Raw genomic sequence first — 19,013 nt, forward strand, 5'->3', positions numbered from 1 at the left:
GTCATTAGGTATGGACCTCATAGAAATTTCCACTCTCTTGGATTTAAATTTTGATAATTTATGCCTAATATTTATTAGGGTTTTGGTCTTTGTAGTTTTTTATTAGTAAATTTTGGTCAATGAAAAAATCAAAGTGTAGTTTTTTTTTCAAATTCATTATTGGCTAAAAGTGTATGATTTTGTCCTAAGATTAGCCCTTTCTGGTGTGAATTTATATCTTTTGATTTGATAAAATCATTCATTAGTAGAACATTTATTAACAGATCAATCAACTCAAACCCCAACTTGATAGCCATAAATGGAAAACTCTTCCCTTTCTTTTTCTTTATAGGCGTATATTTGTCCTAAGATTAGCCCTTTTCAAATTAACAAGCATTTGAAAAAAAAATCCCATTTTCAGGCTTCATTATTGCAACAACATCAGAAAAAAAATCAAAGAAAACAAAACAAAAATTCACCTCAATTTGGAACCTTGTTCACCATATGCCAAACCAATATCATTAACCCCTCAAATTCATAAAATGGATGATGACAAAGATAAATTAATCTTGTTCTAAGTTTCATATATGTAATCATTATTCTAAGTATCTAGAAAACTTATGTTGTGTGACACAAACAAATGCCTGTTCCTGATCCAAGTTCTGGTCGCAAATTCATATGGCTTATAGCATGTTTTTTGTTCATTTCTTTAATAGCAGGAGGTGTATGCCTTGTTGCATACATGTACCTTCCTGAATCTGAAACTTCGTCATGGGTACCTGTTGTCGGTGTCGGATTGGTTTGTTTACCATGGGCTTTTTGGTTTTTCACATGTTTATATAGAATTTTCTCAAGGTGTTTAGGATGTAGAGTTGGGATGATGGGCGGCGGTGGAGGAGGAGGAAGCTGGGGTGGTTCAAATCAACCTAGGAATGCAGATGTTGAGGTTGCAGCGCAATCAACAAAAGGTGGTAGTGGTGGTGGTGAGTTGAATAGGGCTTCTTCTATTGCATCAAATGAAAGTGAAATGGCATTGGCAAAATCTATGAGCTCGTGACATGACATGATTTGTATGGAATTTTGCTTGTTCTTGTTCTTGTTGTTCGCATCTTTTGTGGTGTCCTGTCTGATACATATTGTTCATCTTAATTTGGTGAAGGGTCTGCCTCAAAATGCTTGAACTATTCACAAATTCTCACCATGCATTTGCACCTCAAGAATGTATAGGCCTTATTGAAGGATACATGCAACTCAATGACATAATAGACCTTGTTGTTCTATGAAACAAACTCCTCTTCTTTATCAACTTTAGAAGACATTTCATATGGGATTGTATAAATGATTCAACTCTCATTGGCTTCTAATTTTTTAATTATTTTTTTTCATTTTAATATGTAATTATTTGTTTATATTTACACCCTTTAGTACATATTTATTTATATTTTCATCTTTCTCATGTTGTATTTCTTATATTGTTTTTCACTCGATGGCATTTAATGATTTTAATGAGATATTAGAAATATTTGTGCAATAAAGACTTTCATTCACATATGTCCTAGTTTGTAGAGTAATTGTTTTTTAAGATGTTAAACAAGTTCAGAGATATCATATTTATATGATTTTTCTAACAAATTAGCATTTGAAATAGGTAAGATATTTTTCATCAAATGTATGTAATTAAATATTGTATGATAAAGTTACTCTTTTCAATGCATCTCTAACATTGAGTATTTGTTTCTCACAAAGCATGCCATAATGCTTGCAAATATCTCCCAAATGGATACATATTAAATTAAAAAGAAGAGACAATTTAAATGTGATTTTTGTACACTAGCTACTGTTAAATTATAATTGATGAGTAATTAAAGACGATTAGATATTTGTTAAGATTAAACTTTTGACAAAAAATCACCTCCAATATAATTCTTTATCAATACATCCTAGGCTTGTATTGAGTTTGTTCCATCAACAATTTTGTCAAATTTAGCATCATCCACGTATTATTATTGAGAATTTCTTCACCCACCTCCTAACCTTCTTGCCCACCCCTGGTGAATTTACCACAATACCCCTTGTTTCGGAAGTTCATTTCCGAAACGGTACTTTTTTTTGGAAAAAAGGTGTTTTCGGAAATGAACTTCCGAAAACGTGTTTTTTTTAATATAAAATATTGATTTCGGAGATGCATCTCCGAAATAAAGTCACTTTTCAGAAAATGTGGTGTTTCGGAAGTTCATCTCCGAGCGCACCCCCTTGGAGGAATTCGGAAATGCACTTCCGAAAATAGATCTGGACAGAAGAAAATGAACAATTCGCTTTATTTAATCGGGTGAAAATTACAACGATAATATTACATAAAAGTAAAGTTACATATTGTTAAACACGGGTAGGTGGGGATGAGAGAGTGGTGGGGAGAAAAAAAGGCTTCCAAATTTCAAAAGGTTTATTTATTATTTTAATAAAAATACGTACAACTGAAAGTAACAAATGACGGAGGAGGTGTAACCGGAGCCGAAACATATGACGGAGGAGGTGGATGTCCGGAGGAAGAAGACCCAGAGGTACGTCCACCGCGAGACAAAGGAGCCAATCAATGTAAGCTATAATTTATCATTATCATCAGGGGACGTCATTACAAAAAATTGGAAAAAAAAATCTTATTATTTTTAATCTTGATTTTTTAGAAATGACCTCCCCAGATGATAATCATAAACTATAGCTTATGATTATAGTTTCGGAAGTGAACTTCCGAAATAATTGTTTCGGAAATGAACTTCCGAAGTAAGTCAATTTTTTTAAAAAAACACGCTTTCGGAAATGAACCTCCGAAGCAGGGGTAGTTTTGGTTTTTCGCAGGAGGTGACCACCCATAGGGAGGTGGGTAAAGAAAATTTCTTATTATTTTCCTCTTATTCTCTTTGAATGCATTCTATTCAACATCATTTGTACCCTTAACCAATGTCGGATCACGAAAACTCGGCCCATCTATTCTTTCTCTGCCCATTTTCTAAAGCTGTCTGGGATAATATTTTGCTGTGGCTGGACATCAAGATGGTGGGGGGGCTGGCTGGTGCAGAACACCTATCTCAATACATTCAGGGGCTTCATGGAAGGATAAAAGATAAGAAATTATGTCTTATTTGGTTAGCAACGGTGTGGTCACTGTGGAATTCAAGAAACAACCTCATCTTCGACAACATTGGTATTGTTTTAGATGATGTTATTGTGTCGATTAAAATGGTTTCTTGGATTTGGCTTATGATTGGGTCGACTAGACAACATTTTATTTCTTTCTACTCTTGGCTACAAGCACCTTTGGATGTGCTTCATTCTGTGTAATTGATTCTGTACTTCTTATAACTCTTGTGCTGTAAGTACCTCTAGTACTCACAACATTTAATTAATATAATTAACTTTGCCTATAAAAAAAAAAAAATGTTGGATAGTCATTGTTGATGGGATCCAACACATCTTGAAAGCCAAACAATGGTCCTATCTCCACATGCCTCTTCTAATCTTTGCCATCAAAATTTGAAAATTGGGTGGGAATTTTTTTACAAGGATCTACTGCATTCACTTATTATTTTCACTCTCATAAGATCAAAAACAAAGATCTACTCATACCAACTTGTTGGAACACACATTTCTATTGGATTTGCACAACACGTTAATGAATATAGAGAAAGTAGAGTAATTGAGTGATGCAAAATGTGATGATCTTATTCATATTGTGTTGATATATTTGTATAAACAACTACTAAATAACAAGATGTTGATTAGTTACAAAAACACTAACTAACTTCAACAAGTTACACCTAACAACGTTGCAATTGGATTATCATATATATACTACTAACATACCATTATATCTTCCACAGTTTTGTAAATATTAAGCTTGGAAAAAAGTTATCAATTGATATCTTAAAAAAAAAAAAAAAAAAGAGGTATCTATATAAACAAAAATAATCTAGGCTGGAGGTCATAGAGTATGTGTCCTTTGACCCCATCTTTGTTATCTAGATAAAAGAATTTGCGAGACTTAGCATCTAGTTTGAATATGTTGTGTGTTAGATCCATGATTTTAAGATTGAAAGAATTTTGCTAAAACATGGTATTTGAAAGATGTTAACTAAGATGTCATAACATCATAATCTTCTAATACAATTGAGTATGAGTTTACATTAAAAATCAGATGTCGTGACATTCTGTACCAGAACACTAGTACATGCTGGTTTAAATCTTGACATTGTGATATCTCTTTTGGATGTATCTAAATGATTTACGAATGTCAAGAAGATTTAATCTAGAACAAGTGAATTAAATCTCCAATAGAATTAAAGTTTTTAAAATTGAATGATTGGAACAATTTAGGAAACTTGAAGATTTGTTCCAAGATTAAAAAAGATTTATATGCAGATTTGTTGCAGCTATTAACTTGTGGATAAAGTAAAGATTTCGAAGTCCATGGACTACTGAAGACTATTTAAAGAGAACCCTAAACCTAATGTAACGAAGTCTTTCACAATTGTAAAAATTAGGGGAAGAATTAGAAGTCTTAGGTTTTGAGAGTCTCTTGTGTTTTAAGTCACCCATGTATCTTTTGATACTGTGTGGTAGACTGTAACGCCCCAGACTGCTTTCAGGATGATCGACTGACCCCACAAACCAACACGGGTCTTTTCAGCATGCTTTGACCTCACTCGCACGCTTTCCAGGAAACTTCCCAGAAGGTCACCCATCCCAATACTACTCCAAGTCAAGCACGCTTAACTGTGGAGTTCTTACGGAACGGGCTCCCGAAAAGAAGATGCATCTTGTTAGTATAGGTAGTACCCATCAATCCTTATAAGCTTTCCTTCAACCATGCAGTCACATACCTGCACAGCCTCAGAATCCCTCTCATTCCGATGTGTCGACCACCATTGCCCACTTTGGCCTCAGGTGTTCCATGCGGTGCAACCACCCCTCGACTTCTTCGGTCTCGGGTGTTACATGCCCACCAGCTTCCGCATGGTTCGTCCTCGAACCACATCGTACTGGGAGAGGTCTGGCTCTGATACCATTTGTAACGCCCCAGATTGCTTTCGGGATGATCGACTGACCCCACAAACCAACACGGGTCTTTTCAGCATGCTTTGACCTCACTTGCACGCTTTCCGGGAAACTTCCCAGAAGGTCACCCATCCCAATACTACTCCAAGTCAAGCACGCTTAACTGTGGAGTTCTTACGGAACGGGCTCCCGAAAAGAAGATGCATCTTGTTGGTATAGGTAGTACCCATCAATCCTTATAAGCTTTCCTTCAACCATGCAGTCACATACCTGCACAGCCTCAGAATCCCTCTCATTCCGATGTGTCGACCACCATTGCCCACTTTGGCCTCAGGTGTTCCATGCGGTGCAACCACCCCTCGACTTCTTCGGTCTCGGGTGTTACATAGACTGTTTGTCAAGTTATTGTTCTCACTCTTAAAGCTTTTAAGTACTGAGTTGAGTATTGTTCTTGGTTGAAGCTTTTACGTAAAACTAAGTATTTTGTATTTTGAAGTGTAACCTTCTAAATTGGGTTGTTCTTGATACAATCACTGAGATTGAGATTGTTATATATCACTGAGGTGATTAAGAAATTGAGATGGTGATTTCTCATATCTAGATGTTGATTTCTAAGTAGAAGTTGCACTGGATAGTGATTAAGTAAGAAGTTGTTGTGAGCATGGTTGTCAAACTCGCGGGTAGACTCGTAAACTCGTACGAGTTTACGAGTCTAGGAAGCAAAAATGAGTAGACTCACGCATAGAATCATTTTTTGATATACTCGAGTAGACTCGGGTAAACTCGCACAAACTCGTATAGACTCGCGAGTTTATTGTGAGTTTACGAGTCTATCAATTTTATAGAATTTTGTTTTTTTAACCCAAAAAAGGCCCAAATTCCCCAAAATATATTAATTTATTAAAAAAAAACTCTTTTTTCCTTGTATGAGAATTAGAAAGTCTCTCTCCTAGTCTCTTGTTTCAGCAACGTTTCTTCCTCCCTTCATTGACGGCGTGGTCACATTTGTTCTTTCTCTTGATTTGTTCTCGTTCGTTATTGTAAATCAATCCTTTATTGTATAAGTAATTTCTTGTATGTTTCACGCAAATGCTTTCTTGTATGTTCTCTTGTGTAAAGTGATACATCATTGTTCAATGAGGTCCACGGATCTGCATCCCCATGTATCAATTTGCAGGTAACAAAATGGTTTAGATGATTTATGATAGAAAACGTTTTAGTCTGTTTTGAAAAAATGCATTGCTCACATGAAAACTTGTAACAATTTTTACTAATTAATTAATTATTAATGATAATTATAAGGAACCTGTGTATAAGTGTTATAAGGAAAGCTATGGTGAATGGACAACCTTGATGATAGAGACATCAAACCCCTCAATTCATAATCTATTTGACATAAGACTAGAACAGTTTGAGCAGAGCTATAGTTTTAAATTATGGTCGAGGGGTGGTTGCGGTTACAGATATTATGATTCCACTAGAGTTTTAAAGCACCACAAAATAACAATGAAGGTGATGGTGATGATATTGGTTGTGATGATTTCGCCAAAGCTTTGATGTTTGAAGTCATTAACATGTCTGTTTTATGATTTCTTTTTTGCTTTATGTAGTAGCCACCGACCAATTAAGAAGTAATTAGTATTTTAAGTCTTCAACTACATACTTTTCTATTTTATTTGTTTTATTATCGAGTTTTTGTTAAGAAATTTATTATGTAGTATGAGATTTAAATTTGATATTAATTGGTGTTCTAATATATATATATATATATATATATATATATATATATATATATATTTGTGTCATATACGAGGCATTTAGAAGTTTAAAAATATATGTATGTCATATATGTGTCACATACAGATTTTTGAGAGCCATTTTTAATTTTCCATAAACTCGTACGAGTTTATGAGTCGAGTCTACAGACCCTTTGTGAGTCTGAGTAGACTCGCGAGTTTGACAACCTTGGCTGTGAGTGGATATCTCAATAAGTAGATTTTGAGTGATGTCAAAACTAGGTATTTAGAAGTAGAATGTATTGGACGATATCCTCTTAGCCTAAGGTGCATTATTGCATGAAAATGTTTTCGTAATCATTCTAAACTTGTTCATATGCATGTGGATCAATTTCACAAGTCAAAAACACGGTTTTGGGTGAGTATGCATACCATATGTTGATGCATAGCTTTTGGAGGTCGACCTCCATTGAGTGGAAAAATATCTGAAACATTCTGCCACACATGCATCGATCCAGAGGTCGACACATAGGAGCCACATGTTGACGCATGCAATGTAGAGGTTGAAACATGATGTGTTAAACTAACACCAAACCTCACTACCTTGTGTAGGTCGATGCATATAAGTCCAGAGGTTGACGCACATGAGTTATAGTTCGACGCATGCAATGTAGAGGTCGACACATGCTATGTTAAACCAACACCAGACCTCACTGTGTTGCATAGGTCGACGCATACAGTCTTGGAGGTCGGCGCGTCGCTCAATTCTGAGCATTTTTGTGCACGAATTTTCCAATTTAAGCCCTAATTCACACACACATATAAATACATTCATGCATCTATTTCCACATAACTTTGAAACCTGAAAGAGACAAAATTGCTTCTTGTAACACCCGATGCCGAAGAAGGCGAGGGCTGGTTGCACCGCATGTAACACTCGAGGTCGAATACAACAATGAGTGGTCGCCACATCAGAATGAGAGAGAACCTGAGGTCGTCCAGGTATGGGACTACATGGTTGAAGGAAAGCTTATAAGGATTGATGGGTACTATCTATGACAACAAGATGCATCTTCTTTTCGGTAGTCCATTTCATAAGAACTCCATAGTTAAGCGTGCTTGACTTGGAGCAATTCTGGGATGGGTGATCTTCTAGGAAGTTTCCCGGAAAGCGTGTGAATGAGGACAAATCATGCTGAAAAGACCCGTGTTGGTTGTGGGATCAGTCGATCATCCCGAAAGCAGTATGGGGCGTTACACTTCTCATCTTCATTCTTTCTCTTGTTCATTCATCAAATACACATAATCATTTTTTCTTGAGTGACCATAGATTGAGAGTGATAACGTCCAAGGTTAGGGATTTGTTCATTCCGATTGGGTGAAGAGTTTTAGGGTTTCATTGAATAAAACCATTCGGGGTTTTGTCCTCCAAGATCAGATTGATTTAGGGGTGTTTGACAACAAGCTTTGGATTCGATTTAGGCGAGTGAAAGCCTTGAAGAATAGTGGTTTCGGTCAAGGGAGTAACAATAGTCAAAATTCTTGGGTGACAACAATTTGCGATTGCAATTCAGCCGAGTGAAAGTCTTGAAGAACGTGGGTTCGGTTAATGGAGTAAGGGTAACAGGAGGATTGATTCGAGATTGTTGGGCGACTTGATCTTTCTTAATATCAAGTGGTGAGAAGATAAAGAATCGACATCAAAATTGAGTTTGTGTGTTTATTTCTTTAACTTCTCTTGTAATAACAATTTGCAAAGCAATAAAAACTATCTCAATTCTCGTTTGGAATTGGGGGCAGACATAGTCGTAGCGAGGACGAACGGAGAACTGCCTAAACAAATTTTGGTGTTCCTCTCTCCTTATTTCTCTATTACTTGCTATTGATATTGGTATACAATTGTTAACTCGATAATAATTCTAAGTGTTAAACTGTGATATAAACTCTTTTTGTATAGAGAATTGCAATTGTTAATTGCAATTGGATTTCACAATCAACCACACTTAGATCACATCAACTTGCTAACAAATTGCACGCCAACTGTTTATGAAATTTTTTGTGCATAACAACATTTGCACAACAAGTTTTCGATAAATTGACCAAGTCAATTTATCAAATATATTTCATTGGAAGTAGGTTCTTCAATGTTTAATTGTTCAAACGAACATATTTTAAAACCAATTGATTCAAGCTACTCCTCATCTTTAGTAATTCTCACATTTATTAAAGGTTTAGCAGCATATCCGATTCTACCAATAGCGGTTCAGAACAAATGCAAGTCGATCTCGGAGCGCTTCCGCAAGCCATCTTTGAAAACAATTTTTTAAAAGCGAATAATTTTTTAGAGGGATCTATTCACCCCCTCTAGCGTCTAACTGTTGTAAATTGGGATTGTTTAGCTTTGAATTGATACTATTAATCGTGTATTTCCTTCCTGGCTTGGTAGTCCCCATCAGGGCCGGCCCGATACATATTGAGGCCTAAGGCGAATTTTAAATAAAATTTAATATTTAATGTTAAATTTTAAAAAAATTTGACTTAAAATTATTTATTAAATTTTTATTTGATTTTATTTAATATGTTTTTCGATCGAAAATAAAAGCATTTTATTCAATATTTATTTATACAATGTTGATCATAATTATTATTTATTAATTTTAATATTAACCATTATTATTATTATTATTATTATGGCATAAAATGATCAAGTAAAAATAATTAAACATTTTTACAACCAAAAATACGTTTATCTTATATAAAAAGAGGAGTATATGTCAAATTTTGTGGTGCTTCCTGGTCCATATTGTTGTTATTATTAATAATAATTTATGTCAATAATAATAGTAGCGTAACACTGAATCTCTCCAATTATTTTTATTTGTAGTACTTTTTTGATTCTCTCTTCATATTAAATCCAAATAATCAAGCAATGAATGTTTTCTCTTATAGTTATGGCTAATGAAAAAGTGAACGGTAATAATTAAATTATCAAATTTCAACAATTATTTTTCCTCTTTCTTGTATTAGTTACTTGTATTAGTACTAATGTAATAAAAAAAATGGAGGCCCAAGGCAGTAGCCTAGTTCGCCTACCCCTTGGGCCGGGTCTGGTCCCCATATTAGATATTGTTACACCGAACTGGGTCAACAATTCTCTGTGTTGTTTATCATTATGCAATTTTATTTCAATATCAATTTCAGTATGATGTGATTGGTCTATCTCCAGATGTCGTAACATATGTCTTGACATCATATGTTGTTAAGACATTAATGTTAGCATGTGTTGCTTGTACCATAAATTTTAATTGGCATCAGAGCAGACACCCTGTTTGTTTATTGGGTGAGCTTCAGAGATATATTTTTCTGGTACTATTTATCTTTTAAAGTGATAGCATTAAAAGAATCCTAGAGTGATAGCATTCTGGAAATCAATGGCCACTATAATTTTGAAGTTTGTTAGGTTGGAAGAATCCTGGTGTTAAGAAGACAGAAGAGAAGAGTTTGAAGTGGGTCTCTATAACCTTAAAGTTGTGGATACCATAATCAATGGAATTGATAAGTTTTGTTCTAGACTCCACAATCACTTGTATTTGTGAATACAAGATTACACTCAAAGATGTTTTTGATTTATGGCAAACTCAAATGAGCATCCAAACAAAGCACAGGATGATCTACTATGCATATAGGTCGACTCAACACAAGCTGAACAAGGAAAATGCAGAAAATCAGCAGTTAGGTCGACCTACTGTCAACCCAGGTCGACCTAAAATGAAGAAAAATACATATACTGCTGCTAGGTCGACCTACATAACAACTAGGTCGACCTAATCTAAGAAAATGTTCCCAGAACGCATCAGAAGAGGATTCTGGTCGACCTACTCCTTCAACAGGTCGACCTAACTGGGAGCAAACTTCAGCAAGCACTGCTAGGTCGACCTAACCTCTACAAGAGGTCGACCTAACTGATCAAGAAAGTCCAAAATTCAGTTATTCTTGGTTCCAACTGTTATGCAATCATATATATTATCAAAGGTTCATTATTCATAGCAACACCAACGACTGAAAGATACACAAACGCTTCTCATCTTCGTTCTTCATCGTCTCCAACACAATTACACATAATCATTCTTGCGTTGCGGGTTAGTGATGAGTTCGATAACGTCCATGGAACGGAATTGAAGATTCCTAGTGGTTGAAGGTTTGTGGGGTTTGTTGGTGAATAAAATCTGCGGGTTTTGTCCTCCACGACGGGTGGTTCTTGGGGGTTTTTATCAAGAGGCGTTCATTGAGGATTCGGCTGAGTGTAACGATTGAGGAACGGGGAGTTCAAGGAATCAAGACACTGCAGAAGGGAATCAAAGTGAAGCTCTTGGATAACCTTGATTTTGCTCAAGATTAAGGGGGAAGAAGATTCAAAGGATCGACATAATTGGTTTATCGTTTATCGCTTTGTTATCTTCTTTGTATATACTACTTTCAACATTAATGAAAGATTACCCAATTTCAATTTGGAATTGGGGGCAGACGTAGTCGTAGCGAGGACGATCGACGAATTGCCTAAACAAATATCGTGTTCTTGTCGCTTTTACTTTTTCATTTACATTCTGTTCATATTTGGTTATAATAGCAAATTGATCAACGATTCGAGTGTTAAGATTGTGAATTAAGAACTTACATAAACATCACAATCCACCACACATTGAATTACCTTCAATTTGATCATTATCACCAAGTGTTTGTATATTTGTTTCTATCACTCTTACTGCATTGCAAACATTGTCCATCATACAAAAAGTTAATCTGATTTTCAATAAGAGAAACGCTGTGATTCTGCAACATATACTCTTATCATTTACCTCAAGTCCTTGACTGGTTTTTAAACACATATATAATCGTTTCGATAGTGGTTCCGAATAGACGCGAGTCGATTCAGAATCACTTCCGCTGAAAAGTCATTTAACTCCGCGAAACTGTGAACGATCTATTCACCCCCCCTCTAGATCCTAAGGCCAGCGTCTAACAAGTGGTATCAGAGCCTGGTTTATTCCGTGCTACGTGAAACACTTATTGGAAAGATGGCTTCCGGACCTAAAGGGGCTCATAATAGAGCTCCAGTTTTCAACGGTGAAAACTATGGCTATTGGAAGGATTGTATGTGTGTCCACATCAATGCAATTGATAGGAACATCTGGACAGCTATTGTCAATGGTCCCTTTCAGATCACCATGACAAATGCAGCTGGTGCAGTTGTTCCAAAACCAGAAAATACTTGGGATGCTGAAGATGAAAAGAGATATGCATACGATTGGAAAGCGAGAAACATTCTAATCTCAGCTCTAGGAGTTGATGAATACTATCGCGTTTCCCATTGTAGATCAGCTAAAGCTATGTGGGACACATTGCAAGTTGCCCACGAGGGAACGGATGATGTCAAACTAGCTAGGATCAATACGTTAACTCAAGAGTTCGAACTCTTCCACATGGAAGATGGTGAATCCATCGAAAACATGCAGAAGAGATTCGTTCATCTGAAAAATCGGTTAAATTCACTTGATAGACCTGTTTCCAATGCAGTTGCTACTAACAAAATCTTAAGATGCTTGAACATGGAATGGCAACCCAAAGTTACAGCAATAAAGGAAGCAAATGATCTAAACACTTTAGACATCACAACTCTATTTGGTAAACTAGAGGAACATGAACAACACCTTAAATGCCTTGACATGCATGAGAAAAGGACAAAGAAAGAAAAGAACATGGAGAAAGAGGTAGAGAAGAAGTCAATAGCTCTAAAAGCTTCGAGCTCCAAGACCTCAAAACGAGAGCCAAAGGATAGTGACACAAGTGATGACGAAGACTCCGATGATGAGGAAATGGGACTGTTTGTGCGAAGATACAACAAATATCTAAAGAAAAATGGAGCAAAACATTCCGACAAAGGCTTGATCAACTATAGGAAGCAATCAAACATGTTCAAACAAGATGACGACAACAAAGGAAAAATCAAAGGTCTTTGCTTCAATTGTGGGAAAGCCGGTCACTACAAACCGGATTGTCCATACCTTAAGAAAGAAAAGGAGAAGAACCAAAGCAAAGGTCATAACAAATCTAAAAGAGCTTACATAGCATGGGAAAGTGATTCATCTAGTGAAAGCTCATCAAGCGATGAAGAAGAATCAGCAAACCTATGTTTCATGGCTCATCAACACAAGAAAAAGAAAGCTGTAAGTCATCTTAAACCTGAACTCGTAGATAAAGTATCTCATTCTCAACTAAAACTTGCTTTTGAAGAATTACATAGAGATGCAATTAAAGCTTTCAAACTTTTGGCCTCAAGTAAGAAAATATTTTCATATCTTGAATCAAAAGTTGAGAAAACCGAAAAGGATATGGAAGCTTTAAAACAATCTATGCTAGACATTCAAAAGGACAAAGTTGAAATAGATCCTACATCATGGTTTGGTTGTGAGACATGTCACATTTGGCAAAAAGAAGTAAGAGATCTAAAAGCCAAGTTAGACAAGGCTCTACAACCAAAAGTGACTTTTGCGGTTGATCCAAACAAGTTCAAAAGATCGTATACTCCTTTATATAGCAAATACACTTTTGTACCAAAAGTATCAACTAGCAAAACTCCATATTCTCATCATATTACCTGTCATTATTGTTGCAAAAAGGGACATACCATTGAAAAATGGAAATTTAGGAGAATTTTAGTTCCTAAAGGAGTATTTCAATGGTTGCCTAAGTGCAACAATTTGTGTACTCACTGTCCAGGACCCAATGAAGATTGGGGACCTTCCACTCTAATTTAATTTTGCAGGAAAAGTGTCTTGACATCGCCGAAAGGTGGTGGTTCCTTGACAGCTGGTGCTCAAGACACATAAAGAAAGACATACCTCTCTTGGTGTGTCATCTATAAAGACAGATTGAAGAACCATACTTGGCAGAGGAATGTAGGTGACCTGGCCATCACAAATGTATAAGATTCATCACAAATACAGTTAACCCGAAAAACACATAGGACGCATTACTTGATGTGCAAATTGGCAAGTTGCATTGCAGAGAGATTTTAAACCTATTCTTAGCAGAATATTGTTTGGGACTATGTCCCGCATCCGGGAGAACATCAAGTAATCGATACTAGATGAGTTTTTCGCAAAAATCAAGTTGTGAAACATTCCATCAAAACAATTCATCATCAAATCTAGGGGTATGTCACACTAACAAGAAGACACCACACAATGATGACAAAACACCTACATATTGAGAAAGCGGTAACATGCACATTGTTCACTTCCAAAAATTTCATTGATTCTATAATATGCTATCAATTAACATGCTTATAGTGACTTCATGTATGTTTATTCATATATCTCGATTTAATATATGTATTCATCATTCTCATTCATAACATATCATAATTTGGGCATACAAGCAAAGAACAAAGCAAAAATACATCATATAGAAACATTTCTAAGGCATTTTTCATCATCTAAGGGAACTTAGGTCGACCTACTCTGTTCTTGAGTCGACCTACAGAAGAATCTTCTTTTCAGAAACTAAAAAGGCCCAGTTACGTCGACCTACTCATAATTTAGGTCGACCTAAATTGGTCGGTTTTCATGTTACTTCTGTTGGGTCGACCCAGCCACACTTTAGGTCGACCTACTGCGTTAAGTTTTCCAAATTTGGGTCTGTTAGGTCGACCCGACCCACTCCCATTCATTCAAAACATTCCATCTTTTCATCCCCTCTCATTCTCATCACATTTGGTACGGCTAACCCTAACTCCTCAAACTCAAAACTGTTCAAAATCATCCTTCTCACACAAAATCATCAACAACTATGCCTCCAAAATCAAGAAAGGGAAAGGAAGTTGCATCTGGATCATCCTCACAACCGGTAAGTGCTGTAGCCCTTGTTCACCCTGATTGTAGAGATAATTTTGAAAAATGGAAAATGAAAAGGAAGGTAGTGAAGCAGTATATTTTCAATCAACATGTTGCTAAAAATATGCATATTCCTGAAGTTGTGAGTCTTATTGAGCATCAAAATGTTCATCCCCTTTTGGAATGTGCCACACCATACTGTGAAAACACTGTTAGAGCATTCTATGCAGGGTTCACAAGAGAGGCAGGCTGTAATTTTAGGTTTAAGATGGGGTCAAGATCTCATATCGTTGACAAACGTGCTTGGATTAGTATCTTTGGTCTCAACATTGTAGGCGATGAATTACGTATAGAAGACGGGGACGTACCGGGAATCTATGATCATGTGGCCTACATGAAGTCTATCCTCAAAGATCCTTCCGTCTTTGACAAACCAAATGAAACAATAACAGCCGGTCACCTGAAGAGAGATCCTAGGCTTCTAAATTGGGTCATCTCAAGAGTCATTCGACCACGAGCAGGCGGATTTTCCAGAATTGAAAGGAATGAGATTGTCTTGATGTACTTGATCCAAAACAGAACACGTGTGCACTGGCCACACTTTCTAACTGCCAAGTTTGAGGAAGTAAAGCAGAAGACTACTGCTCTTTGCTATGGCTCGATCATACAAACTATTGTGAACCATTTCGGCATGAAGCTCGATGGATTATCATACATCACAATGAAACAGAACCAGGACTTTTCCCAAACAACCTTAACCCTCATGGGATATCATTGGGATCCAAATAGGAGAACCTATTATCTCATTCAAAAGGGGACCGGAAAAATCATCTACAACTATGATGATCCTACAGAATTTGGTCACACTGCAGAAAATGAAGAAGAAGGAAATGATCAAGAAATAGCAAATGATGAGGATCATACCATGGAAGATGCAGCTCATGACACGGATGCAAATTGGAGATATGTTCCGCCACAACAAGAGGATATCCCTTGGGGATACACAGCTCCACCTCCTCCTGATCAATCCAACATAATATCTATGCTTGAGGCTATGCAACTTCAACAACAGCAGAACTTTGAAACTCAACAGCTTCAATTTCAAACAATGCAACAGCTCCAACAAGATCGCTATGACGAACAACAACAACAATATCAATCGTTGTACAACTTAGTTCAAGATCACAAAAACGATTTTGAGACGTTTGCCTCCAACTCCACTCTAAGACAAAATTAGTTTGAGGAAACGGCATTGCATCGCCATGCTAATATAAGCCAAAGCTTCAACACTCTCAACATGTCTGTGCTAGATCTGTTGGAACAGGTTGAAGAAGATCGACCTCATACATTTCAAAGAGGAAGAGGAAGAAGGGGAAGGCGTTAGGACGCATTGTTTATCATATCATCATTTCATTGCATTTCATATCATTAAGCCTTTTGTTAAAAACGTTATATGATGTAGTACTCTTTGTTTTCTTTTATTAATCTCTTGGACTACTATGATGTTGTTGGTTTTCTTTAAAACATGTTTAGTTCTTATGATTTCACCATTTACATGTTATCTATCTCTATGACTACCGGTATTCTTTATTTCTCTTGTTACTCTCCTACTCTGTTTCCTTGTTTCTCTTTTTGATGTTGTCAAAGGGGGAGATAGATGCAATAGATGCTGAGTGTACGGGGGAGCTTTGTGAAGAGATTGCTTGGTTGAGAGATAGATGCTGGATGTACGGGGGAGCCTTGTTGAGTCTTCATCACTTACTACCAAAGCTTTTGACTATTGGTTTGCCATCATCAAAAAGGGGGAGTATGTGAATACAAGATTACACTCAAAGATGTTTTTGATTTATGGCAAACTCAAATGAGCATCCAAACAAAGCACAGGATGATCTACTATGCATATAGGTCGACTCAACACAAGCTGAACAAGGAAAATGCAGAAAATCAGCAGTTAGGTCGACCTACTGTCAACCCAGGTCGACCTAAAATGAAGAAAAATACATATACTGCTGCTAGGTCGACCTACATAACAACTAGGTCGACCTAATCTAAGAAAATGTTCCCAGAACGCATCAGAAGAGGATTCTGGTCGACCTACTCCTTCAACAGGTCGACCTAACTGGGAGCAAACTTCAGCAAGCACTGCTAGGTCGACCTAACCTCTACAAGAGGTCGACCTAACTGATCAAGAAAGTCCAAAATTCAGTTATTCTTGGTTCCAACTGTTATGCAATCATATATATTATCAAAGGTTCATTATTCATAGCAACACCAACGACTGAAAGATACACAAACGCTTCTCATCTTCGTTCTTCATCATCTCCAACACAATTACACATAATCATTCTTGCGTTGCGGGTTAGTGATGAGTTCGATAACGTCCATGGAACGGAATTGAAGATTCCTAGTGGGTGAAGGTTTGTGGGGTTTGTTGGTGAATAAAATCTGCGGGTTTTGTCCTCCACGACGGGTGGTTCTTGGGGGTTTTTATCAAGAGGCGTTCATTGAGGATTCGGCTGAGTGTAACGATTGAGGAACGGGGAGTTCAAGGAATCAAGACACTGCAGAAGGGAATCAAAGTGAAGCTCTTGGATAACCTTGATTTTGCTCAAGATTAAGGGGGAAGAAGATTCAAAGGATCGACATAATTGGTTTATCGTTTATCGCTTTGTTATCTTCTTTGTATATACTACTTTCAACATTAATGAAAGATTACCCAATTTCAATTTGGAATTGGGGGCAGACGTAGTCGTAGCGAGGACGATCGACGAACTGCCTAAACAAATATCCTGTTCTTGTCGCTTTTACTTTTTCATTTACATTCTGTTCATATTTGGTTATAATAGCAAATTGATCAACGATTCGAGTGTTAAGATTGTGAGTTAAGAACTTACATAAACATCACAATCCACCACACATTGAATTACCTTCAATTTGATCATTATCACCAAGTGTTTGTATATTTGTTTCTATCACTCTTACTGCATTGCAAACATTATACATCATACAAAAAGTTAATCTGATTTTCAATAAGAGAAACGCTGTGATTCTGCAACATATACTCTTATCATTTACCTCAAGTCCTTGACTGGTTTTTAAACACATATATAATCGTTTCGATAGTGGTTCGGAATAGACGCGAGTCGATTCAGAATCACTTCCGCTGAAAAGTCATTTAACTCCGCGAAACTGTGAACGATCTATTCACCCCCCCTCTAGATCCGAAGGCCAGCGTCTAACAGTATTGTGGCCAAAGATACTTGGGAATTTCTCAATTGCTTAGTACAAACCAGACTCTGATACAAACTGAAGGTGAGAAAAGTACACAAGAAGGAGAGGACTTGAATTTGTATAGTGAATTCTTTTTCGCTTCTTAAAATGGCTTCATAAACTGAACAAGTTCATAATCTGAACTTAGAGTTGATAGCAGCAAAATGAGATAAAATGCATAAGCAATAAGTAAAATCACACACAGAGTGGTCACGTTTCTTCCCATAAATTTAGAGTAGTTCAGTCCCCTTGTCCTCTGAGATATTTTTCACTATAATCAATCATATTACACTTGTTAAAGCAAATTAGCAAGAGACTTCCACTTCTATTAAGACACGGGAGCATAAGGACCTCGACACGGTTCATTCCTTTGCCAACATTTGATAGAAGGGCATCTAATGAACCAGATGATGATAATTTTTCCTCTAAGAAATCCCCAGATACCCTTTATGAGTCAAAATCGTCAATTATGTTTATGATTTCTAGCTATAGGTGATCGCCATAAAGAAAATGGGGATCAGGATCAGGGGATGTACAAAATCGCTCCCTAGGAGAACCGTAGTCCCACCCATCCTGATTAGACAACATGAAATGCTGAAGATAAAAGTTTGAGTTAGGATGGTACATGGTTGTGTAAGATTGATTAAGTAGTAAAAGATGTAGAAAGGCAAAAGTTTAAAGCAAAACACTGAAATCACTCCCAACCATACTCTCAAAGAAGTGAAAATGATGACATTTCTTAAAGTAACCGTAAGTTTGAATGCTAAAGGTTGCAAAAATTTCTAAATACGCAATTCACCCTATTTATAAACAACAGTAGCTGAAATGATCAAACTAACTATAGAAAGAAGTCACATGATCAACAACTAGATTTCCACTCATGGATACACACCAACTTGATTTCCACTCATGGATATACGCCAACTTGAGCGCACTCAAGTACTCTATAAATTACGCCATACCCTAACTGGTCACGTCACTCCACGTGCCAGAAAAGGGTGACACTGCGTTTCAATGATGAGACCGTATTTAATGCACATGTTCCCCACTATTTTTTCAACTGATTCCAAACATTTCAGTATCA

At 36.6% G+C, this 19,013-nt stretch overlaps 1 protein-coding gene across 1 annotated transcript; it reads left to right on the forward strand.

Annotated features, from left to right (window-relative positions):
* Window positions 1-619: 619 nt before the first annotated feature.
* Window positions 620-1,036, forward strand: LOC131605641 (uncharacterized). The gene has a single exon (XM_058877975.1). It carries the CDS (start codon window positions 620-622, stop codon window positions 1,034-1,036), a length of 417 nt encoding a protein of 138 aa, XP_058733958.1.
* Window positions 1,037-19,013: the final 17,977 nt, after the last annotated feature.

This window comes from Vicia villosa, linkage group LG5, assembly GCF_029867415.1.
Source record: "Vicia villosa cultivar HV-30 ecotype Madison, WI linkage group LG5, Vvil1.0, whole genome shotgun sequence".
Taxonomy (NCBI): Eukaryota; Viridiplantae; Streptophyta; class Magnoliopsida; order Fabales; family Fabaceae; genus Vicia; species Vicia villosa.